The 24,764-nt window shown below is 40.9% G+C and overlaps 1 protein-coding gene across 1 annotated transcript in view; it reads right to left on the bottom strand.

The window, feature by feature from the left end:
* Window positions 1-18,717: 18,717 nt before the first annotated feature.
* ZNF704 (zinc finger protein 704) overlaps window positions 18,718-24,764 on the bottom strand; it is an 85,907-nt gene continuing 79,860 nt past the window's right edge. The window contains exons 8-9 of the mRNA XM_054275443.1: window positions 21,194-21,288; window positions 18,718-19,582 (exon numbers count right to left, since the gene is read on the bottom strand). Coding sequence (XP_054131418.1) covers window positions 19,471-19,582; window positions 21,194-21,288 — 207 coding nt within the window. The 3' untranslated portion in view covers window positions 18,718-19,470. The remainder of the gene's footprint in view (window positions 19,583-21,193; window positions 21,289-24,764) is intronic.

Raw genomic sequence — 24,764 nt, 5'->3', positions numbered from 1 at the left:
TGGTATTTAGAAGGAAAGCTAAAGCCTGCAAAGCTAACAGTTTGAAAGCCTGGGAAGGATGGGTAAGTTTGCTTTTAGCCAATAGCCAAGGGGAATGTTCACATATTACTGAAAAATACTGAAATGAATGTCTAGTGATTGTCAGAGTTAGACAAGACACCTGGAGCTGTGGCCCTTGCTTGGTTAAAAACAACCTTGGTGTTTTAATCCAGTCCTTGGTAGTGGCTCCTCCCTTTCTCACCACCTGTAACTTTTGGCTTTTTACAACTTGGAAAAAAACCAATCAAGTCTTGTCTCAGAGCAAGACTTTACAATAGGTATCACAAGGCAAAGCTGAGATAGAGTAATGAGAAATTTGCTTGACATTTGCCTTGCATTGAAATAAATGTGTTTGAAAATGCTTCTCCTTCCCTAAAAATTATGAAAAAAAAAAAAAAAAAAAAGAGAAGAGCTATGTCTATTCACAGTGGTATCTCCTGGGGATAAACAGGCAAAATATAATTCAGGAAGGTGCAAATTCTTTTTCCTCTCCAAAGTTAATTTTAGAACATGAATCTTAACATAATTTTTGCTTTTTATTTTGTAAGCCAGAGAGAGAAGTGTAGCTTAGTCTTCAAACAATTTTTATAACATAAATATTTTTCTTGGCATCATAGAGATGAGTGTGTGGGAGAGGGAGAAAAAAGTTGGCAGTTTAGTCAAATAAACTGGAAAATAATATGTTCGCTTAAGGGCACCAAAATAATATTATTGTTCTCTAAATGACATTTGCATTGCTAAAAAGTTGCTTCTGGTGCAGCAGATTTCCATGAGGACCTCACATCAGAAGTAATGTTATAACACAATGACTCTGTGAGGCCACATTTGGAGAACAGGTCTCAAATGCAGTAGAATAAAGCGGGACGATGGCAGCATGCACAGTACAAAACACACAGCTCATTGAAACAGAAATTGTTTTCTTGCAGCTAAGATTATTTGCAGTCTAAATTTGAATCTAGTGAATTATTTTACTGCAAGGAATTAGGTTACAGAAAGTTACTGATGCAGGGTCAGGTAGAGACCGAATCATTCAGTCTCAAAATTTTCTCTGGGAAGTTCATAAGGTTGTGAAGTATTTCTGAACCAAATGCACCTAAGCTAGTCATGTCTCAGTGCAGAACTGGATCAAAAAGAGACAAAGCCTGTGCAGGAGTGGAGGGAGGGAAGCACAAGTATTGAATTTTGGTCTAAAATGGAATCCCTTTAATGTAGAAACATGATAAGAACTCTAATTCTGAAGACAGCCCATCTGTCTTCAGAAACATCAATTACAGCAGAGATTATTATCTCTTAAAGTGGCATTTAATTAGTGGAATTTACTCTGAAACATCACTTAAATGCTTCTTTGGTAATTATACGACTTCAAACCCCTTCTTTGTTATATCTACAGGAGTGAGCCATAGGATTCCCACTCTGATGGTCCAAGCGAGGCAGCTCTGAGTACCTGCGGGGCAGGAGGGGCTGTGGAGACAGGCGGCTGTTCCAGCAGCAGCAGCTGCAGGGAGCGCTCCGGCCGTGCCTGGGGCTGCACATCCCTGGCTGCGCACGGACGGACGGACGGACACGCCCGGCTGCCGGGACAGGGATCGGCACCGGGACCTCTTGTTGGGAGCCGGGCGGAGCCTTCTGGCCAGAGCTGCTCCGCCTCTGGCCCGGAGAACAGGTTTGTTCACGGATTTCCTCTGCTGGAGAGGTGACCGAGCGCGCACGGGTGCGGTGGGGAGATGCTGCTCGAAGGGAGGAAAATGCCAGCACAAGGAGAGTGATTAAAGCACTCATTAACAGCCTTGCTATTTACATTGAGCTTGGCATTGCAGCAGGAGGTAGGAACGCATTAGCCAAAGGAAAACCTAAATATGACCTAACAAAGCTGGGAGTCGAGAATTTGGACAGAAATGGTATTAGTTTATACTTTTTTTTTTTTTCGCAAGAAACTACTCCTTTTTTCAGGGATGCCTCTCCAGCTCGCAAGCTTCAAGCAGTAGCTTCATCAGCTTTCCTATGGCAAAGGCACATCCTGGCCAAACGATCCTTTGCTGCCTGATCTGTATTTTGCAAAGAACACTTCTGGGAGGGTAAAACTATGTGTGGCTGATAACGAGCACTGTGGTAAGCTGCAGCAGCTGCATCAGGTCCTTGTAATTCCAGAGCATCATATTTCCAGGCCTAGGAGAAAGGCATTGTAAGAGATGTTATCCAGAATCCCATGTGATTTAGAGGCACATGCACCATTTTTTAAAACTGACTTACTGAGAAGTGATGGGCTGGGTAGGGCCTATAGAGAAGTCAGATGGGCATTTTTAAAAACAGTACCCCTTATTTTAAAAGAAAGGAAAATGTGAGGCAATCACGGCTGATTCAGCATCCGACAGCCTCAGCCAAGTCATATTTTACCTCTTCCCTTCCCTTCCCTCCCCACACAAAACTTCCAGGAAAACCTGCAAAGAAAAGGCATATGTGGGTAGGAGGAGACCTGCTTTTAATTTCTGTACCTCCTTTGCTGCCAGGATTGCTCCTTGCTGTGCACAGGGAGGCTGCCAGGCAGGAGCAGGACAGGGGAAGTGTTGCTTGCAGAATGCATCAGGAGGAGCAGGGTGAGCCTGGAAGTGGGAAACCACAGTCACCAGCTAAAGGCTGAACTTCAAATTGACAGGGGCAAAACTCAGAATTCAACATCCCTGTCCTGTGTGTCTTTGCTCACAATGTGTAAACATCAGCCCTCTGATGAAAGGGAAGGGAATCAGCCCTGCTCCTAACTACGTCAATGCACAGGTTATCACTGGCTGACTCCAGATGGTCCTTGGCTGAGGCACAGGCATTCATGGCTGGGAAGGAACTGAGGTTCACATAAACAACTAACAGAAGTTATACACAAGGGATTTATTACATGAATAATTTGACATACTCAATGGTAGTCAGATACAAGTGCATTTAATTAATGTTTTGTGGACATCATAACAGTCGGAATATTTCAGCTGAACAGTCAGTATTTGGCTGAATTCAAGCCAGTGCAATTCATGACATAACCAGAAACGGAGTTACAGGTCTACAATGAGGTTAGACTAGATAGCAACAGCATATTTATTGTCACATCAAAGCATTACAAAGTATGAAAGCCCAATATTTCAACTATCTCTAAAATGGTATTTGTACAAAGCTGTTGTAGATACTTAAATGTAAGGATTTGTCGCATCAGTAATGGACCATGACTTTATTTTTGGAAGTTATTTGAATATTCAAAACTATTTGGGGCAACAAGAAGAAATGTAAACATCTGACAGTCCTTTGAAGGTCCCTTCTGAGAAAATACATTGTGTGCCACAGGAAAAGTGCATTCTAACTGGTGTGTCTGCTATGGCCAGTTTGACTCACATTCACTTAGCACCAGGTATTTATCCATTTCTGCAGTAAAAAGTTAGAAAATCTTTGTATTAACTCAGAAAAGAGAAAACTAAGTCAAAAGTTTTTTTTCTTCTTCTTTCTTTAGAGGAACAACAGGTAAATTAAAAAAAACCCCACCCAACATTTAAACAGTTACCTCTTATGTACAAAGGAACCAGGAGCTAGCAAAGCGCATAGCCCCTAACAGTCTTTATTATTTTTTTCTTCAGGTTCATGTACCTGAATATATGAGTTTATTTACAGGTGGACAGGTATCCACAGAAGTAATAATCAGAATTTTTCTATTTGGCTAAAAGTTGTATAAAAAAAGACAAAACACTGTTCAAATACTTTCCAAATATATATATATATATATATATATATATATATATATTAAAAGTATTCAGTATTTCCATCAGTGCCAGAGTTGGAAGCTCTTCCTCGTTGTAAAAAGTTAACTTTGTGATAGTAAGTGACAGCAAAGGACTGACAGGGTCAGTCAGAGCTTTGATTTGAGGGACTGCAGCTGGAGCTACCCCAGGCCCACAGGGCAGTTGCAGAGTGCAGGGAAATGAATCCATGTGTGTCTGTTGCAGTGACAGGCCACGTCCTGGGAAGGGTGACCTGCTGCTCCAGAGAGCCTCCACTCACACTGGACAATCCTGTGGAACTCTCTGGGACAGGTTCCCTTTGAAAACAATCACCCAAAAACCTCTGAAGTAGTGAAAATATTCTTTCTGCAAATGAACAACTAGCATGGGTGGGCAGGTAGCTCAAGAAATGGAAAAACGTAATCGCCACACTAATTCTTGTAAAGAATATAAAATTAAAGGCTTGGCCCCTCAAATACAAATACATACCACAAAAATATTTTTAATTAACATAACCTAGATGAGTGCAAATCTCTGGATACATAAGAATATGACTACCTTCATACTGGCATCAAATATTTAAACAGTTTGCATATAAACAAAATCTTTCTTTGTTGTTGAGTCCATGCTTGCTTTATTACTTCTACTTTTTTGGTCTTTCTTCCTGTAGGATAAAGCATATGAAACACGCTTCATTGAGTAGACTGGGCTGATGTACATTACAGCGACAACCCAAAACTGAAGTAAAAAATGTTGCATGCAGTATCTTTTCCCCACATTTAATTACATCGGCGACAGGAACAAGACATCCATTTTCCATCTTCCCTGCTCCCTTCCAACAGAAGGTGCACTAAACCCAAGCTCTGATCCTTTGTCCCTTGCACACCCCAGCCCTGAAGTCCCCAGTGATGAGGATGAAGGGCTGAGCACTTTGGGCACTGCATCACTTGGGGCGGGTGCCAGCAGTGAGACCACAACCCCTGTGGAGCCATCCCTGCCTCGCACGGTGGGGAAGGGATGGTCAGAAGGAGCCTGGGCTGCAGGGATGGCTGGAAAGGCTGTCCCAAGGGCAGGATGGCACTGCAAGCCCAGGGGCAGCGGCCTCTCCTTGGCACAGCTCTCTGAGTGGCTGCAAGCTCCTCCTGAGCCCGGCCGAGAGCGGTGCCGGCCCCGCTCGGCCGCCCCAGCGCCCGGGATGCTGAGCCAGGGTGCCAGAGGTGCTGGGGCTGGAGCAGCTCTGCCAGGGGAGCCCTCACACCACACCTCTGCCTGGCCACACTGCGCCTGGCAGCCCAAACTGGGCCTTGACTTGGCCACAGGCCCCTCTGCTCCTTGGGCTCTCCAGCTCAGCATTGCTCTGTCCTGCATCTAAGGATTCTGGAGAGCAGAAACAAGACAGGGGACAAATATCTGCCAAAGGAGGTGGGACACACCTTCTGCTCCTTAAGTTTGGGGGTTTCTAAGCTAGGGGAAAGGTTGAAGTGATTCAAGATACAGTAAGCAGCTGTGTGAAAATGCATAGTTTGTATGTATACATTCATTTACAAAGACCAAAGGAAGGTCCTTTGCTATGTAGTTTAATCACATCTGCTTTTAACAAAAATGTGAGCTGACAAAGCTACAGGATGTCAGTTAGACACACAACCTGGGAGTTAATGGTAGCTGAACGGCATTTCCCAAACAGAGAATTAACTTTTCTTTTTGCTTTTTTGAGATAATTTTTCAGTCGTTTTTCATTTGAAGTCTGTTGTTTCTCTAATCACGTGTTTTAGGATTTCAAGAGATTCCTATTCAATCGTGGTCATCTCAGCAATGACAGACCCTGCTCTGAAGGCTGTTAAGAAGTAAAAACCCCAAAAGACAAACAAACAAACCAACAGAAACCTGGGTTTAGCTATGGTGTGTGAACTAGATCAAAACATGGCTCTTTTAAGCTGCTTAAATTCTAGTTCAGTAGTGAGTAGTGCTTTTTTGTTGCTTTGTTTTTGGTCCTTTTTTTGCAATAGCTGAGCTAGTACTAAGAAAATCCTATGAGTTTGCTCACTTTCTTTTTGTTTAGTTGACACTTTGGAACCTAGCTGCTTCCTGTGAGGAATGTCTGTTGTCCTGAGCATTCCTGAACATAGAACAGTAATGTAACAGGCAGGATGGGCTTAAATTGAAAAAATCTTGGTCTAAATGATCTATTTGAATGAGTTTTTTTTTTCCATTTGCACTTTTTCTGAAGAAAAACCCCTTTGTCACTTGTGACACTAAAACACAGTGGTCTGCTTCTAAATATAATTTTAACAAAGATCACTACTCTCTGCTAATCAATGTGTTCTATCAATATTTAATTCAGCAATGGATTGACTTTTCTCATGAGACTTTATCTTCATGTTTGTTTCATGACCTTGATTTTTACTTAGCATTTGACTTAGATTCTTCCTTGCAATTTTTATTGAACCGTATCTATGGAACTTGCACAAAAGCATTTTTGAAGCTAGAAAAAGGTAAGGATCTCATATAACCAGATTCACATGGAGGAGAGTAAAATTATCTATGGCATATTAGATGGCATATTTTGCCATCTAAAGTCAAGAAACATTGCCTGTTGCTTAGTGAACTGATCATTCACTGGGAAATGGAAAAGTAGTAAAGGTTTTTTTTCCATACAAACAATGATTAGAAGTGCAAGAGGATAAGATTTGCTCATTCTAAAATGCATTGATCAGAAACAAATTATTCATTACTTCAACTACTTGAGTAACTTGAGAAAAAACCAAACCTTCTAAATTTTTACAGAATTACTCTGTACAAAGGTGGTTTACTGTGTTGGTGAAACTCAGGAGCTTGTGCTTAGCACATCACAAATTCATTCTTTAAAGTTTCAGGTGCAAGCAAATAGTTCTCAGTACCTTGACTCAATTATTTTAATCAACTTTTAGGCATTAATATGCATATTGCTAATTTTGCAAATGGTTCTAATTTAAGAAAAAAAACTGAAATGTTTGGAGAGTCCTGACTTGTACTGAGAATGATTCCCAAGATATCTGAAGTCCACTGGAAGTACTTTTGGTTCAGCAGGCAGATTTTTGACTCATTTGCTGACACAAAGATTTTAACACTTTTTTTCTTATGAAATAACAGCAGAATTCTCAGAGGAGTTTTGCAGGGCCCAAGTCTGGGTAGCTTTGATCCAGCACTAAATCATTTTCAGTGGCAATGGACTGCAGAGACCTTTTGATGAGTTATAGCCAAGGTCCTCAGAATTCTTGAGCTCTCCCCAGCTGCTGTTGCTACAGGAGACTGGGAGAATTTGACAAAGGTCTGTATGGTGGCATCTTGTTGTGTGTTTTTAATGTTGTAAGAATGAGAAAAGCACCTGTTTCTTACAAGAAACAGTTTTTTGCAATGTCTAAGTCACTGTTAGTGGAAGCCCATTATCTAAACGTGCTGTGCCAGCCCATAGGCTGCCCCAGAGCACAGAATCCAACCAGACTGTGAAGGAATAGCATCTGCAAGTCTTCTTTTCAAAAGCTTCTTTCAAACATACATGGAAATACAGCACCCAGCTGGGCCACAGAGCTGTTACCTGTGCTGCCTGACAGAACCACCTTGGACAGGGCCTGTCACTGCTCTTGTTCCTCAGCCAAGCACGGACTGCGTTTTCAGACACCCCGTGCTCACTATAAAGGCTTTAAGCTTGCTTTGCCCCATAGTTCCAAGAGCTGAGCCACACTGTGCAGCCCTCATTTCTGGGGTGGGATGGGCAGGTGGCATCAGCCCACACTTCTCTTCAGCACAGGTACCACTGGTGTTAAGCACAAGGCTTGCACAGCGCTGGCCGCGTGCTCGCCTCGCTCCAGGGACTCCCAGAGCTCCCTGGAAGGACACAACAGCTTTGCAGCACACACAGACACCTGGATCATGCCCATCTTTTGCAGGAAGAACTGCAGCTTGATTAAAAATGGCAAGGTGATGCATTTGCAGTCCAAGGGGAAGCTATACCCAGGCTATTGGAGCAGCAGGCAGCTTTTGCTTTTACCTATGGATGTAGAAATGAGCAGAATGTCTGGAAGCCTCTAAAAAGGAGCTGGGGTCTCTGGGAGGTGGCCAACTAAGGGCTTTTTCAAGGATGGATTTTACATGACTTCCAAGCTGTGCATGGTCCATGCACACACACACTCAGCCTGGGAGAGGGGAGCCCAGGAATTATTCACCCTGGGAAGGAAATGAGCATTGCTGTCTCTCTCTCCCCTCTTCACTGCCATGTGCCTTTTTTTCCCCACTTTTCTTCGTGTGATTTGGAATAAAGAGTTTGGACAAAGTAAAAGTCAAAAAGGTCTTTATTTTTCAGCATGCTCCATAAGATTTAAAAGGATTCTGTGCTGGGGCAGAGTAGCTGTTCTTTGTTTAAAATGCTGAAACTGGCATCTACAAATTAAGACAAACTATGTGCAATAGTGTGAGTGCTGCAACCTTAACACCAAAACCAGAGGGAAGATGAGTTCATTAATTCACTTAGGAACAAAAGGATTGTCTTTAGGACACTAGTTCCCAAAACTACTGGGGATGAAGTCAGGAAAAACCAAATGGAAATACTACTGCCAACCTGGCAGAGGCCCTGCAAGTTGGGAGAGTGGCTGTTTAAAGAGGAAAATCCAAACTCTCCTATGGCTTCTGCTGCTGCCTTGTACCAGGAGGAGTTCACTGCCTGCAGAGCCCAGGGGCTTCACAGGCTGCCCACTGCACAGCACGGGGAGAAACAGCTCCTGGCTGCTCAACTTAAACTCATTTCCAAATTTCTATGAGCTCCTGGCATTTTACACTTGCCTATTAAACAGCTGCACACTTCTTTAAACTAGATTAGGCTATTTGTTTAAACCCTTATCAATTAAACTAATGCAGGTTTTGCATATAAGGAAATCTACCATCTAGAACTTTGTGTTCTTCTCATTCACATTCCACTTTAAACCATAATATCCATGAATGTATTGAGTTTACCAAATGATAAATAATTTCAGAAGCTATCATATTTCTCAATGTATCATTAAAAAATGTCTCTGACCCAAACAAATTATTTACTGTATTTTAGGGAGTTTGCATTTTTATAAAAACATCTTCGTTTCATGATTAATTTCAAGTTAAAACTAGATTAATAAAACGTTTACTGTTCTGTGTATCAAAAATACATGGCCCAAAAAGTGAAAAAATTATATAAAGTGCAATGCAGAGCAAATTAAAGCTCCGTAATTTTACACTGAAGTGAAAGAGGAAATGCTCAGCTTCTAAAAATAATAATTCAGAAAAAATGGTTTTAAAAAAGATCTGGAACTTACTTTATACTCTCTGAAACAAGATTTGATAGGAAACAAAGGAAGAACAATGTATGCAGGCAGGTATTTCACTTTTGTCACTGAAGCAAGAAAAAAGGATATGTGGATATAAATACTGCAGACTTCTGCAAGCAGAATGTTTTAGAAATCCCTTACTCATAAAAACTAGGCAGTTGGGGTTTTAGTTTCCTACAGCTACTTACCCTGTGCTAAATTTCCCCCCTTCTATGATGGAAACACTTTTCTTACATGAGACAACACAAATAGCAAGTGACAAGAAAACATGCTTGCTGTTTCAGAGTTAAAAACCCCACAGTGCAACGGGGGCTGATGGTCCTTTCTCCAGTTCCCTGATGCCCTTTACCTCTTGCCCAGCACTCCCATCACTGTTAAACTGAAGCTGTAATAAAAAGAGGCTGAAACTCTGCACTAGCAAAGCAGCTGAGGATCATTCCTAGTTGTTACCATGTCTGGGTAAGAAGCACACCCTGGTTCTCTGTAGCCCAGAGATTCACAGAGGTCATGACTTCCCAGCCCCTTGCCTGAGATTACTGTGAATAATTCCAGACTGGTTCCAGAGAGCAACAGGATCCAGTAATGTTGTTTTTCACATCCCTTAACTCCTCCAATATCTGCTTAGCAAAATCATGGTGCAGTTAAGATGCAGACTTAAGATGCACTGGACGTACAGTTATTGATCTAATTCCTCTCTTTTCCCCCATATATTTAATTTCATAACAAAATCAATGCCACCAGCCATAGGTGGAGCTCTCCTGAGTTTAATGCTGTAGGGGTATGTGCAAGTTCAGGTCCTTAATGAGAGTCCAGACAAGACAGAGTGGGATAAAGGCAGCAAGCACTACCATGCCTGCCCCATGACAGAGCAGGGCACAGACCCAGCAGGCCATGAGCTATCTAGCATTTTACACAGACCTACACTCACAGGACTGGCTCAAGCCAGCCTAACTCAGGAAATTTCTCTCTAGAAATGTCTCTGCTGAGGGTAGGAAGAGCTTTTTCAACAGCAGCACAAGCTTATGTCACCTTAACCTGCTGTGGAACTACAGCCTGACGCAGGATGCAGAGGTCTCAATCTAAAACAATATCCCCAAACTCCATGACTGACCAAGATGATGTCTGGCTCTTTGCAAATGCAGCAGTGGATGGTGCTGTGTTAGAAATGCCAAAGGCAAGCGATGGGGCAATGTTCCCTTTACAAAGGTCTACTAATGAAATACTAACTTAGGTAGTCTAAGAGTTGGGAAAGAGTTGGGAAAGAGCTGGAAAGAGCCTCCTTTACTGGGGGTCCAACTTGGTTTAGGGCTCAGTGCTGGGTTCCAGCAAATGTTTGGGAAAAACTTGGTTAAGGTTCCAGGGCTCTGTGAGAGCCCCCACGGAAGCTGCAGCAGCATGGCTCTGGAAAGAGGGACACAAGGGACACAACCATACCTGATTCAAAGTCTGACAATGCTGGCCCTCATTCAGCAACTTTCTGTAACATAAAAGCTATTCCACAGTTTGATTTTAATAGCTGAAAAAGAGATTCTTTCTCTTCAAAAGAGTGTTCTGTACTATGAACGCGTCATGAATGCACGTGGATAACCAACCTCCCCCAGGCTGGACACAGCAAAGGCAGCACTGGAGCCAACAGCACAGGGATGTGGGGCTGGTGACTCATTTCCCAAGGGGCTGGCTATCCTGGATCCCATACTGAGAAACCCCTTCTCCCTGGGGCTGGTGACAGCAGGACAGATTACAGGCTGAATATCAGCAGCCTAACAGCTCTGCAATCTGGCACCAGGCAACACATCCAGAGTGCTGCCACTTTGGTATTGCTAGAAACTCTTCCAAGAGCCCTGCACATGTGCAGAGGTATCCACTGTATCCATCCCTCTCACAAAGCTGAATACACAATTCTCATGCCCTCAGAAAGGGAGATTCACAATTTCACACTCCCAATCCCAGTGGAAAGTACACAGAGGAAAACCCACGTGCCTTTGTTCTACAAGCATTACCTGTGTGAACAGCCCTGGTCAAAGAAGTTATTCATGGGGATAGCTGAACTCTCCTGAGAAAACCTGTACTGCTGTGAGGGCTCAGCTTGTTACAATGGGATCTGCATTCTGCTCTTAATTGGTTAATAAGACTTTTTACCAGACTTGTAATGCAGAAAAAAGACCCCAAACCACCAAAAATCAACCACAGAACTTGTGCAATTGACTGCTTAAGACTAGTTTCCTCCTACTGGGATCCAATTCTGAGCAATTTTTTTCAGGTCCTATCTGACTGGCTCAAGGCCCTTTGCCTACTGTCTCTGCATTTGTACTTTGGCCCTTTGTTACAAGTCTGTCAAACAGGGAAAGAACCAAACAGTCTCTGTTCAACATACCTGATTATTTCTGTCTTTCAGTTAATTCTGGACTCAAAGCACAAGACAAAAACAGTAAGAGAGATGGGAAGATGATCTATATTTCATTATTTATCAGCAAAAAAATCCCCAAACAGGGGTGAGATAGCCAGATACACTGTACATGGCAGCCTGTATTCCATCAACCCTGCAGTGAAGATGGAGAGAAGAAATATATGAGTGGAGCTTTTAGTTTGATTGTTCAGATCTTTCTCATGACTGAACAATGAATGCTCAATGCAATCTTTTCCTGTAATCTTCTGCTTGTATGAACTCTCTACTTAAGCTGGAGCAGATCATGTTGCATGATCTCATTTGGACTGTACAGTATCATGAAGAACTCAATTTTAAAAGTTTTTTTCAAAATGATACCATTCAAGCCAAATACTGGTAAATTTAGGAATGTTTTCACCATCAGAATACAAAAACCCCCCGAAACTTTGAGGAAATACAAGAGACAAATCAAGGGAAATTTCAGACTAAACTATCTCTGTAACCAAGGGAAGTAGATTTTTTTTCTTTCAATTATCCAGAATTTGTGTGGCTTTGTAAAGGTGTTTTAGTTTACTTTTGTCATGGAAAATAACATACCACTATGTGATTTACTAAATCACTATGTGATTTACAATTTCTCCCTCCTCCTTTTGGTTCTTAGGAATTCCCAAATCCTATACATTATAATGTATAATAAGCAGTTATAAAATTATACCAACATTATAATTTCAGAGAGGTATTAAGATCCCGGTGCTATAAAAGTTCATTTTCAAAGAGTGCATGCTTGCAGTGATGTACAAACACACATCACTTGTTTCCCTAATTTAGCCCTTTGTAAGTATTGCACCTGGTTAATAAGGCTACTGTCTATTTTCTTCTAACACTAAAAATTACACATAGGCAACATCATATGTGGCTTAAAAACATAGTATTCCTAAAGTTTTTAGGTAAACTCATTTATTTCCTTGCATACTCAGAGCTCCTATGCCTCCAGTTGCCTGGAGGAGTGTTGAGTGTACAGGAAATACAGATGGAACAAGAGAAATTTATTTAATGTGACCTGCTTATCATGTATTTTTTTCTTCAGTGAGCTCAAGTAGATTTCTTTGAGCTTGATATCAAATACACACCTTTTACAAACTTAAACAATGCTTTCACATGGTGAAATGTACAGCTGAACTTGTCTCTTTCTCACCTTCCCTTCTGCAATGCAAAAAACCATAATAAAAAAAATTCTGTAAATTTGTCTGGTCTTCTAAATACGAGATACATTGCATAAATCCAGGAAAAGGTAGATTGTCCCACAAAGTGCATTTTTCACACAAAGCTATAGGAGTATCTGCTCTGGCCAAGGCCTGATTTCAGAAGAGCTCAAAAATGTGTGCCAAACTTTAGGAGCACGAGGAGTCTCCTCAGCAAACTCCCCAGGTGGAGGCAAACACATCTCGAGTGCTCTGGTGAACCTGAGCCTACGTTTTGTTCTGTAATATCAGCAGTTCTGTGTCTGTGCAATTGTACTTTGTAATTCACACACTATGTGCTCCCCTTCCCTGAAAGATTTGTTGGCATCACTTTAAGAATTAATTACTACAGTTAAATACTGATAATTCTGATACCATGTAAATGCTATTTACATTTGTAGTTCCTAATACAGAGGATGCTGATTTTTGTTCACTTCATTACACACATTTGGGCAGTTGCAAAACAGAGTGCCTGGACACAGGAAAAAGAATTGATAGGAAAAGATTATTACAGATCAAACAGGATTTTTCTGTGTAAAAATAAAGCAAAATTGAGAATTTGCAAATAAAACTTGTGGAATTTCAAAACCCTAGACAGCCCAATTCTAAACCTTGGTTTACTGAAGCTGATACCTTTGCAGATATGGCAAAAATATGTGATGACATGTTTTCTTTTAATTTCATGTAGAAGTAGCCCTTTGCAAAGTGCAGTACACCACTCTCCAGGATATCATGCTGACATACTGCTTTTTTGCTTGCTGAAGTCATTTGGTAAGAAATAATTCAATTACAGACAAAGCATGTTTTGACCAAGCAACTTTGTAGACAAGAAGCCCTTATATTTACACTAGATCTTGAAAAGATTTACACAAATTTATAGATTTACATTAAAATAGGTTATGTTTTAAGCTAATTTTCTGTATTTTTATGTAATTTTTTTTTGTATTTGGAACTTCCTAAGCTACAGCATTAAGTAAGATCATGTTCATCAATTAGTGCTTAATTCTAATTTTAATAATTCAAGTAGTGACATATTGCTTTTTCCATTTTGCCTAAAATAGAAAAAAAAATCATTCTCTTAGATATCTTCCATTCAAACAAATTCACATCCTGCCTTTACAGCCCTCTCACGTTCCCTGAGGAAATCTGTTTCAACTGTTTTCTTTTTTCCTGTCTTCCAGAGACAGCTTTTTATAAACATTTTAGTAACTTTTGTTTATCTGGCCATTGCCATTAAACATCATATATTAATTGATGCTGGGTATCACAGACTATGTTAAGGACTCTAGAATCAAACCTGAATCTTTAAGAGGATTGGCAAGCAGTAAATACCAACACTCAAACATTTTAGAATGTTCAAGTCCATCTTTAGTTTTAATTACATAAAGAATTCAGATTTAATGCTGAAAGAGCATTTATATTGCTGAATTTATTTCCCCCAAGGGTGTATGAGAGATCTCACATTCAGATTCAAATACATAAGGAGAAAATTCTAGGTGTCAAGATGTGTCAAAACAGACACAGAACACCAGCTTGTTACTAAATTTATCTATTCTCTTCTGTTTCATCAGCTGAAAAAATTCTTGCTGTGAATGTGAGGAAACACCAGAGCAACCTGTACTTTCTTCTGGCTGCTGCCATCAGAAACAGGCTGATTTCCCTGTTCCCAGAGTCCTTCTGCACTGCTGTTACAAATGGTCTGTGTGAAGCACAAGGAACAGGATGAGTGCTTTCTGTATTGAGGAATAAGCTCAAAAAGTTGCAAGTGGAGACATACAGCTCCTTAAACCCCCCATTTGGACAGAACTGAGAGCACAGTCAGTGTGAAAGCACTGTAGTCCAAGATGGAAAGAGCAGTTCAAGTGGACACTCAAGTGGAGATGTACATTGGCTGTTAAGATTTTCCAGCTCCATATGGATGCAAAGAAAGGCTGCTCCCATCTAGCAGACAGACAGTGTATCTAAATGCTCAGCTTAATTTCTGCCCATGACTTCCTTCTAGGTATTTTCCAAAGGTGCCATAAAACTCTGCTGAGCTTGTACTAGAATAAAATCTACACTATGATAACTTATACCTGCTGGTTATGTACTAGAAAAACCTGACAAATGCAGATTAAAGTCCTAACTCCACACTGCTCTCAGTTCCAGTGCTACCACCTCACAAGAAGATTGAATAAAATATAAGATCAAGATGAGCTTTACAAATGTTTCCGTATCAAAATGTTTCTAAGAAAAGGCGCAGCACAACTGTCACCAGCAGATGCCTCTAATTTTGAACAAACAGAAGGAAGACTCACTGGCAATCTCCAACATCTCTGCAAATGGCTACCAAGCCTCTAATTCCATGTCCTGCTCCCAAGATCATGTTCCAAGACATTTACAGGCGGCAGAAGAAAGAAATCACTTTGCAGTGCAACACTTACAGCGATTGTCCTGGATTCTCAACAGGGCCATTTTAGCTGGTTCCAGGCCACAGCAAGCAATAGAGAACCATCCCAATGTACTGGAGCAGAACGAGTGACAGAATGAAATTAGTGCCAAGAACATCTGGGACACTGCATGGTGCTGGAATCTGTTGTGCAGGTTCTACAAGAGCTTTTGGCTAAAGCTTTACCTCCTGTTCTGCTGCCTATCTAGTCATTATTGTGAAAAACAGAAGGGACAAGGAATAAAGACAGCCAGGAACTGCAAGGACTGCAAGGAACTTGTAGATAATTAGACAGCTAACATTCATACCAGGCTAAGGTTGTAGGAAAAGTAAATGGCAGACAGGCATTCTGCTCAGCTTACTCACACAAGCAGGGCTGGCCTGCCAACAGGTACATGCTAGGTGATGACTGGTGTTGATTAAAAGTGTAAACTTGCAAATTGGAACAGAAGTTTGACTCACTTTGCATCTTGTATTTCCTGTTGTGTTTGTGCAAGGCACTAGAGAATCAGGCACATTGTTTTGTGTGGAAACCCTTTTATGACTAAGATGATCTTAGTTTTAATGTTCAATAGCTTCATAGAGGAGCAGTTGGAGCACAGTCAGTATTAAAAATTGCCATTAAAATTTCCCACTTCTAAAATTATCTCATTTTCCAGATCTTTTGGGGAATGGGGTGAATGGGGAATTGGGAAATAGCTTTGTTTTAACAACAAAATATTTTTCTTTTCCTAAAGAAAAATATTTGGGATGAGTATGGTTGATCTCCATTCTGATACTGATGCTGGCAATTTCTGTTACCAACGTCAGTAATATTAACAATAAAACAGATCCTTAAATTTTTATATCAAGTTCTGGTTCTTGACACAGATGAACCCCCATCCAACTCCCTGTAGCACACAGACACTGCATGATGTGTTCAAGACATTCCTTCTGACTTCTCTGGAGGGTCAGAGACAATGCCCTACCTCCCACAGAGAAACCAAAAACTGCAACTGTCATCACATGTAGTGATGACAATAAATGACCACAGCACTCAGGCTAGCTCCTCCTCAGGAGAACAAAGAAATCTGACTGGTTTGGACTGGTCAGTGCAGAAGTGTGAGATAAATCAGGTGTTAGGAGGACAGTGACACAGCCCAAAGCAACACAGAAGCAAGAGACTGAAAAACGGAAGCGATTACTCCAGATTCTGATCAGTACTGCCAGCAGAAGGGAGGCTTAGCTGACATTTCTGTTCCTGCTGGCTGTGTGAGGATCACAAAGGGGATCTGAGCAGGCACTGAGCTGCTCGTGCAACTCGAGTTAACTGGAGCTCAGAGCACAAAGTGACTGCAGAACATTCTCTGCACGGACAGGCTGTCACCGGCCTGGCCTCACACACAGAACCTCGACAGGTGCCTGCTTAGGAATCAAAATGCCACAGTCAGAACATCCAAAATTGATTTAATATAAACCACTGATTAAAGGTTGAGTAAAAATACTGGTAATTTAGCTTTGTCCTGCAGGATTTATCTATATTTCTGACTCGTTAACATCAACTTTCTCGCCAACTTTGATGGTTTGTGGCTTTAGTCCTTTATGTAATCCATATTCAGTTTGTACCAGAGGGCAATCTGGTCTGGCAACAAAACCATTCTTCTGTGCAGAAATTTATAAAGAATAATCTTATTACAATAATTCCTAAAGTGCCCTCGGGAAAGCTGCTCACAATGCCATGACATTATAGAAACAACATACAATCTGATACATTATTTTCAAAAAAATCCTCCAAAGCAAAAAGGAGGTGAACAACAAGTATATAGGCAAATACTGTTAGTCCAACAACAGTCGAATTATGGAACACTTTATAGTCTTGGAGTGCCTTTAAAATGGGAGGCAGGGAACAAATTGGCAGGAATATCTTGGGAAAGTCACAAATTTTTTATGTTTTATCAAAGTAAGTACACCATCAGCAAACCCAGTGTTTGAAGATGAAATGTCTGTGAATTACCATGAGGTATTTAACCATGGAAATTGAAAAAAGACAACATGTAAAGAAAATCCATGTTTTACTAAGAGGAAAGAAGATAATACAGTGTCTATGTATATCCATTGACCCTTAGTGTCTTTTTTTTCTATTTGTAAAGAAAACAATCTTTCTCTTCCCTGTTAATTCCAGATTTTATATACACATATAAAACTATAAAATATATATAGTTTTACATGTATATACACACACACATACAAAAATACTCATACACACTCACATGTGTATATATCTCAGGGTCTTACTGGATTTCAGAGTCTGTTTTTCTTTTTTTTTTTGTGACTTAGAGAACACAATTGGGTAAAAAATCAAGTAATTGCATGCATGCAAGCGTATCTTGCCACTTGTGCATGTAAATTACACAATTTGTAAATAACTGCAGAAATAGCATGCTCAAATTAGGCACCTGATTGCCCAATTAACTTGTTCCCAGAAAATCAGATGATAACCTTCAGTAGCTCCTATTATAGATTCTTCTTTTCACTGCTACCCTATGGAATCCACAGTGTATATTCCAAACAACTGCATTGTTATTTTGTGCTTTTACAAAGACACAAGCAGCCCTGCACACTTAATAAAGCTATCAAGTGAACTTTGGACCAGATTTTAGAAAGTTGTTTAGATACTTAAAAGCCTTCTTATGAGAATGAGCCAGCTTAGACAATTAAAAAAATTTTTTTGGTCTAATTTCAATTGGTTCAAATGTTATGAAAAAAAAAACACCCAGTCATTTGTGGCCCTTCAGTCTCTATTAACAGGCAAAGTTTTGCTTCTGTGTCTTTAATTTTTTTAAGGTGTATAAGTATTATTTCGCCATATACATTCACTTCCTAGTAAATCCTTCCTTTATTTTGCATTTTGAAATAATCATTAATTAACAGTAATTTGATACAAGTGGACACAGAACACCAGGCTGCTGCACTCCAGTGTATACTTCCTAATGGACAGAGAAACTGAAATACCCAAATCAATCCAAGTATTGCAAACACAGAAACTCATTAATTCATCTATCAAAATGAGTTAAGAAATGGTCTTTTACCACAAATATGCTGCTCCTTTGCTGTTGTACTTCTTTTTCTGAGATGATGTGGCAGAAAGAGGGTATTTTCTTTTCTCTACCAATTTTTTGCATCAAATAAATCTTAGTAACTTTAAAAGAAAAAGCTGAACAAACCATTATCTTAACAACAATCTTTGAAATAAGAGAAAAGGAAGCAAAAGCAGAACTGCTGGGCTGGATTGTTTCCCTGAATAAGGTATTACATATAATCCTAGTGGCTGCATTTACCAGTTCTTCACAGGCCTCCTGCAGCAACAGCTGTGCTGGTCCAACTGTTCACCCCCCCTCAGAAAGGGGAGAGTAATAAGAAAAGCTACTGGAGCCCCCTTATATCCTTGTGGGTTTCAATCAAGCATCACCGCATTTCTTCCCTCAGACTTCTTGTGACAGTATCTGCTGGTGACTTGCCATTGCTGCTTTTCTTCCTCTAGAGGATCAAAATCCAATTTGGTACTTAAATTACTTTGTTCCACTCCACTGGTCTGTACCTCTTTTAAAAAACTTCCAGGAGTGCTGCTTGTCCTTCTTGCAAAATCAGCTTTGCTTTTCTCCTATAAACAATCAAATGAAAATCCCAACTCTTCCCCACATGCCCTTTTCAAAAATATAATCATGATCATTTGTATCAGGGGAATTATTTAGCAGTCTCCAGTCTTAGTACAGCTTTTGTTGAGAAAACTGTAGCTTATATGACTCTGAAGTGTTTATTAGAAAGCTTTCAAAGAGATCTTCGTTTCAGGAAAAGAAAAATTGTTCAGTTTAGCAAATACAGATGTTCACAGCAGAAAGACTGAAATGGTTAAAAATGATCCTAGGGAGCAAGCAGCTCACAGAGTTAGCAAAATAATTAACATTTTCCTTTCTTTTACAGAAGAACACTAATAGCTGCTCTGGTTTCCACACTTGCTGAGACAGATTTTGTTGTGTGGTCTTGGTTTTGCTTTTTTTTTTTTTTGCTCTATTGCTCCACACAGGTTTTAATTAGTGCTTCTCCTTGGCTACAAGTGCTTCATTTTGAAATACAAAGCTCTTAAAAAAAACCAAAAAAAACCCCCAAAACAAACAAACAAAAAAACCACCCCAAAAAACCAAAACCCCCAACATCACTGGAGGGGAAAATGGGAAGCGATACAGCGCAGCTGCAGCAATCTGCTTCTGCTGTTGTTTTCCCCCTCCCCAAATCCTCTGCATAATTTCAATGGTTAGTCGATGAACCTTTGGCAGGCCTTCTTCCATCGGCAGGCAGTGCACCACATATCTCTGTTCTCCATCCCATAGACCTTCCGACACTTTTTCCCCTCCCCTCTAGGCTTCCTGTCAGAGAGAAAGGGAAGCTTGTTAACCAGATGCTTTTATAGTTTTGCTTTTCACCCTAAGACCAGGACAACAAACTCAGTGGACTGCAGGAGGTAGAGAACCCATGGCTTTTCATGGGGTTTGGGCTGGTTTCATTCCAGCTGGGAGCTGAGGAAGTGACAGACACATGCATGGCTGGGACTTCATCACTCTCAGGGACCAGGCCTTCTCCTTGCCTGGCTTCCACAGCTTCTGTAGCAGCTGCTGAGCCCACTCCTCTGCTCCTGGGATGATCCCAGGAACATACTGCCCTGACTTTAGCCAGCAACTACACCTGGACTTAATGAATTATACTTTAGCCACATGAAGTGCCAAGCTGTAATGGGCAGCCATAGCTGTTCCACAATACAGGCCAGGCCATGTCAGGCTGAAGTGCTGCAGAGCTGTGGTAAAATATTTGGAATAGCTCAGAGCAGCAGACCTTGACCACCAAGAAGTATCAGCTATGCCAAAGCAGAGAAAAGCTACCAGCTCCTAACCTTGCTGGTCCTTCCTGCAGTTTGCTCTGAGCTCATTGACTGAAAAACAACAGAGTGAGTGGGAAGTTTTAACCCTTGCTCTCACTTGCAGCACATTCTTGTGTGCACCTCCTCTGTGGTCCCCAAAGCCAGCAAGCTGGGCAGCACCTGCTTTTAAAGTTGTAACACTTGTCCTGTTTTCCATCTTACAACCACACTCAAAAGATCACAAGTTTAGAAAATGACCCAAGTAACTGTTAAAATGGATTTTTTAATTCAACACACAGCAAGGCAGCAAACCTGAGGAGCAATGCTTCACCAAGCAATCCAATGTTCACTACTGCAATGCCACCTGTCCCAGAATCTTTAAATAAAGTAACTGTACCAACAGAACTGTTTAATACCTGATTTTATGTTGCATGGCACACATGGGATTCCTTTCTTGCATGCCACATATTTTCTGATTACTGAACATGAATTAATGGGCACAATCCATGATTTGGGAAGATCCCAAGTTTGGTTTGTAGCATATGCAATGATCTGAGAGTCATGAAGAAAATGAAAAGCATGAAATCTTCTTTTTGCCTCATTTTAGGGTACAGTCACCTTTAGGACTGTGAGAAATAAGGAGTTTCTTTACTGTAAGAAATTTAGCATTACAGTCTGATTTTTTAACCTTTTTGAAGACTTTAAAAGTAGATTCTGGTCCAATATCAGTTAAATTTAGTAGTAATGAATGCAGCTTATGTCTAGGAAGACAAGGCATAAAATGCTTTGCCCTAATCTAATTTATTGTAAGACAGGGCTTCTTATAGTTCAATTGAAGCCAAATGCCATTCTGACTGAATGCAGATAAACATGTGAGATAGTCCAACCTTTCAGGGAAAAGTGCAAAACCAGACAGTGCAGCTGAACTTTACCTTTGATGGTAGTGAAAAGAAAAATAGGTTCTGAACACTTTCTTTGAAGAGCTCTAGCAAGAACCTGCCTGACAAGTGCAACCAGGGTTGGTGGTGGGCTTTTTCTGATCCTCTGGCCACTGACAACTTATTTACAGAACACCCTGCAGGTTGTGAGGCTGTAGTGTCAGCAGGAGCTAATGGTCCCATACCTCAAGCCAAATGCTACTCGAGGCGGTGATGAAAGAACCGTGTGGGTCTGTTTCTGCTCTCCACTCCCTGCAGCACGATTATGGGTTGGTGAGACCTGTCAATACAGACAAAAAAGCTGCTTACAAACAACACACACATATGAATGCAGTATAAATACTTTTTCTAAGAAAATGCAAATTATGCTGCATGGTGGCAAGGATACCCAGGAAAGGTGACTATATAACATACAAACATAATTAAGTGAAAAATTAATTTAGCATTAGGTACATGCTTAGAAACAAGCATTCTCCTTGTTTCTCTGTATTTCTAGTCATCCTTCTAGAGCAATCCAAAATACAGATCAGCATTACTGAAGGTTTTGAAAAAGACAAGAAATACATCCATTCTTATTTAAAAACTCTGAATAGCTCTTACGAAAACTTTCTCCAATAAGCAAAGAAAATAATTGGAAAAATAAACTCTGTCCAGTGCTGAGATCAATACCAAAAATCTCCTATGAAATAAAGGGATTTCACTTGTTGCACCTGCCTGTCACTTGGCACTCTTTGTGGAGAGACACCCTTGGAGAAGAGAGCTTGTTGAAGAGCACTTCCAGCGGGGCCCCTCGAGGTTTAACAGGCAGGGAGCACAATGCAGCCCTTCTGATCAAAGTTGCTAACAATATGTATCTCCTTACCCCACACAGTAAAACCTTCTCAGCATGTGAATGTTTCCAAGGGAAGGGTGGAGTTTGGTCTTCTGAGACTTTCCAAAGAAGTCTCCTACATGAGCATGGGGCTTGACAACATCACTCAAGTGATCACACGGCATAAAGCTTGGCCTTAAATGATACCTACATTATTTTACTATGGTCTTATTTTGCTCCTGTGTGAAGGCCACAACCACTTTACATCTAAAATACCAGAAGAAAATTCTGAACACTCGTTTTTTTGTTGTATATTGAATGTAGCATCTAGTGCACAGTCAGCCTCCTGCTGCCAGGAACTGCAGATGTGATCATAGTTCTCTGCACTGCTATGACTTTTCCCTCCTGCCCTTTTCAAGTTTTACAATATCTGGAAGAGAGGGAACTGACTGACCTCACTTGAAGAGAATTACTGTATGTGCTTTGATTTTTGATACAAAGTCTATTTTAAAGCTACTACTGATTTATGGTAGCAAAAAACTAATGCTTGTCATTGAGTGCAGACACTCGTTTCAACTTTTACTCTTGGCAAGTAGCAGGAGAAATTTTTGATTTAAGTGCGTATGTGGCTCACACTCTGAACAAACTCAGACCATTACTGATATACAAAATATACCTGCAAAACTTGAAAGAAATCTCTTCTCTCTCTGCCAGCTCACCATGTTTTGTACATCCAAATCCCACATTAGCTCCTTTTGTTCTATCCCTCCAGAATACTAAGGGCAGCTTGTTCCCTGCTACTTTTTTCCAAATTTTTATCAACCACTTTCCTTGTTTCATCTAAGAATGTATTAGCTGCTTGTCATTGAAAAGAAGAGTACTTGGATGTCCTCCTATGTTATAAGCAATTATCTTGCTACTTCCAAACAGAGATCAGGCTGGAGCAGTAATTACAGCATGCAGACTCCTCCCTTGCATTCTCCTGAGAGGGTCTCTGCACAATGGTTCCACAGACTGGCACACCAAGGCAGCTACACAGCACTGAAGCTGAGCTGCAGTGTATTCTGATAGGCTTTGCAACAGGTCTAACCAATACCAGTCATATGCTCTCTACATGAACACTGAGAGCAGATTAAGAACAAGCCCTGAGAAGGCAATCCTTGCCCTTGGAGGCTTTTCATGTCTGAAGCACTGTCGAATGCAGAGTGAAATAACGCTGTTTGTTTGAAGCAAGGACCTGGAGTTTCCAGTTACAACTCCTGGGGGGGAAATTGTGGTTTGAGAGAAGATTTGTGACCTGTAAACATCAGATGATCAAAGATCTTGCCTGTTCAACCTTTTTGGGTCTTACAGCAGGCAGATGTAACTAAGTATCAGATGGTGGAGATCATACTGACATTCAGGAAGACTTTTACCACACACTACCTAGAAGTGGAAGTACATGGTCATTATTTTAAGTCCTCCAGTACCAAGACATATGGACTTCACCATGGCACATCCCATTTGCATCATTTAATTCTCTCTCCTCACACATCCCTAGGGTGTGGCTGATTAAGTCTCCTAATTCAGCCTCCATTGGTAGAAAAATCAGTCTGTCCTTTCTGCTTCATGCAAAGAACAGTACCTCACAGTAACTCATAACTGTTCCAACATTCAACCTTTCATCTGCAAAGTTTTCTTAGAAAAATGCTATGAAAAAGTGTATTTCCCATCTGCCTTGGAATCTAACCTGTGCATGATTCAGAGCACAAACAGCTTTGGAGGTTCCCCTAATTACAGAACCACAGAATGACCTGAGTTGGAAAGGACCCACAAGGATCACTGAGTCCAACTCCTGGCCCTGCACAGAACATCCCCAAGAGTCACACATGACACCGTGACCAGTACCTGACAGCACCGTCCAAACACTTCTTGAATTCTGCCAGCTGCTGCTGTGACCACTTCCCTGGGGAGCCTGTTCAGTGCCCAAACCGGGGGAAGAATCTTCTGCTAATACCCAACCTAAACCTCCTCTGACACAACCTCAGGCCATTCCCTCAGGTGCTGCCCCTGGTCCCCACAGAGTAGAGATCAGTACCTGGCCCTCCTCTTCCCCTCACAAGGAAGTTGCAGATTGCAATGAGGTCTCCCCTCAGTCTCCTCTTCTCCAGGATGAACAGACCAAGTGACCTTGGCCATTTCTCCTCCCTTATTACTACAAGATGTCTAAATAAATGCCTGTGTTTAGATGTTGTGAACACTCCTGAGCCTAGAGCAGCCACATACTGAGCCCAACTGATCCAGCAGCAGGTATGGGTTGCTTTGAAGTGCTCAGTTACTTGCTGATAAGTACGCCCATATTCACAAAGGCCTTTCAGTGCTGCTCTGCTAAAGACTTTCTGAAAATAAGGACTTAATGCAACTCCTGGTGTTTGAACACCCTACTTCCCAGGACAGAAAGCAGGAAGTGCTCAATGTCATTGAAATTCACTGTCCACAAGAATGAAAGAGGGAAACAATATGCGTCAAAAAATAAATGTGAAAGGAGACTATATTGAAAATATGTAGATCTATGCACTTTTTCAAATCTGTACCTAACCTTTTCCTATTCAGTAGTTTGTCCAGGCTAGAAGAGTATTCCAAAGCCATTTTAGAAAACTGCTTCCTTAAATATTAAGGGTCAGACAAAAAGTAATGGTTTGGACTCACTCTCTGAGGTTCCCTTGGGTACTACAAATTTGTGTCTCATCTCAGGGACTGTGTATGTCACAATTGTGTGAGTTTGTTATGCTGGCTCTGTCATATAGTCTGGCCTTAAATAAACCCCATCAGAGAAAGTCTGAATGTAGGTGAAGTACCTACACTCAGTGTAAAGGTGGGAACTGTCAGACCCCTGATTTTGTAAAGCAATATCCAATTGACTTTGAAACAGAAATAAAACTTTAATTTAAATACAAGTATTTAAC

Source organism: Melozone crissalis, unplaced genomic scaffold (genome assembly GCF_028551555.1).
Source record: "Melozone crissalis strain CALT ecotype California unplaced genomic scaffold, PUWL_Pcris_2 ptg000002l_1, whole genome shotgun sequence".
In the NCBI taxonomy this organism is placed as follows: domain Eukaryota; kingdom Metazoa; phylum Chordata; class Aves; order Passeriformes; family Passerellidae; genus Melozone; species Melozone crissalis.
Note: the sequence above shows the minus strand (reverse complement) of the source record. Positions and strands in the feature narration are given on the sequence as shown.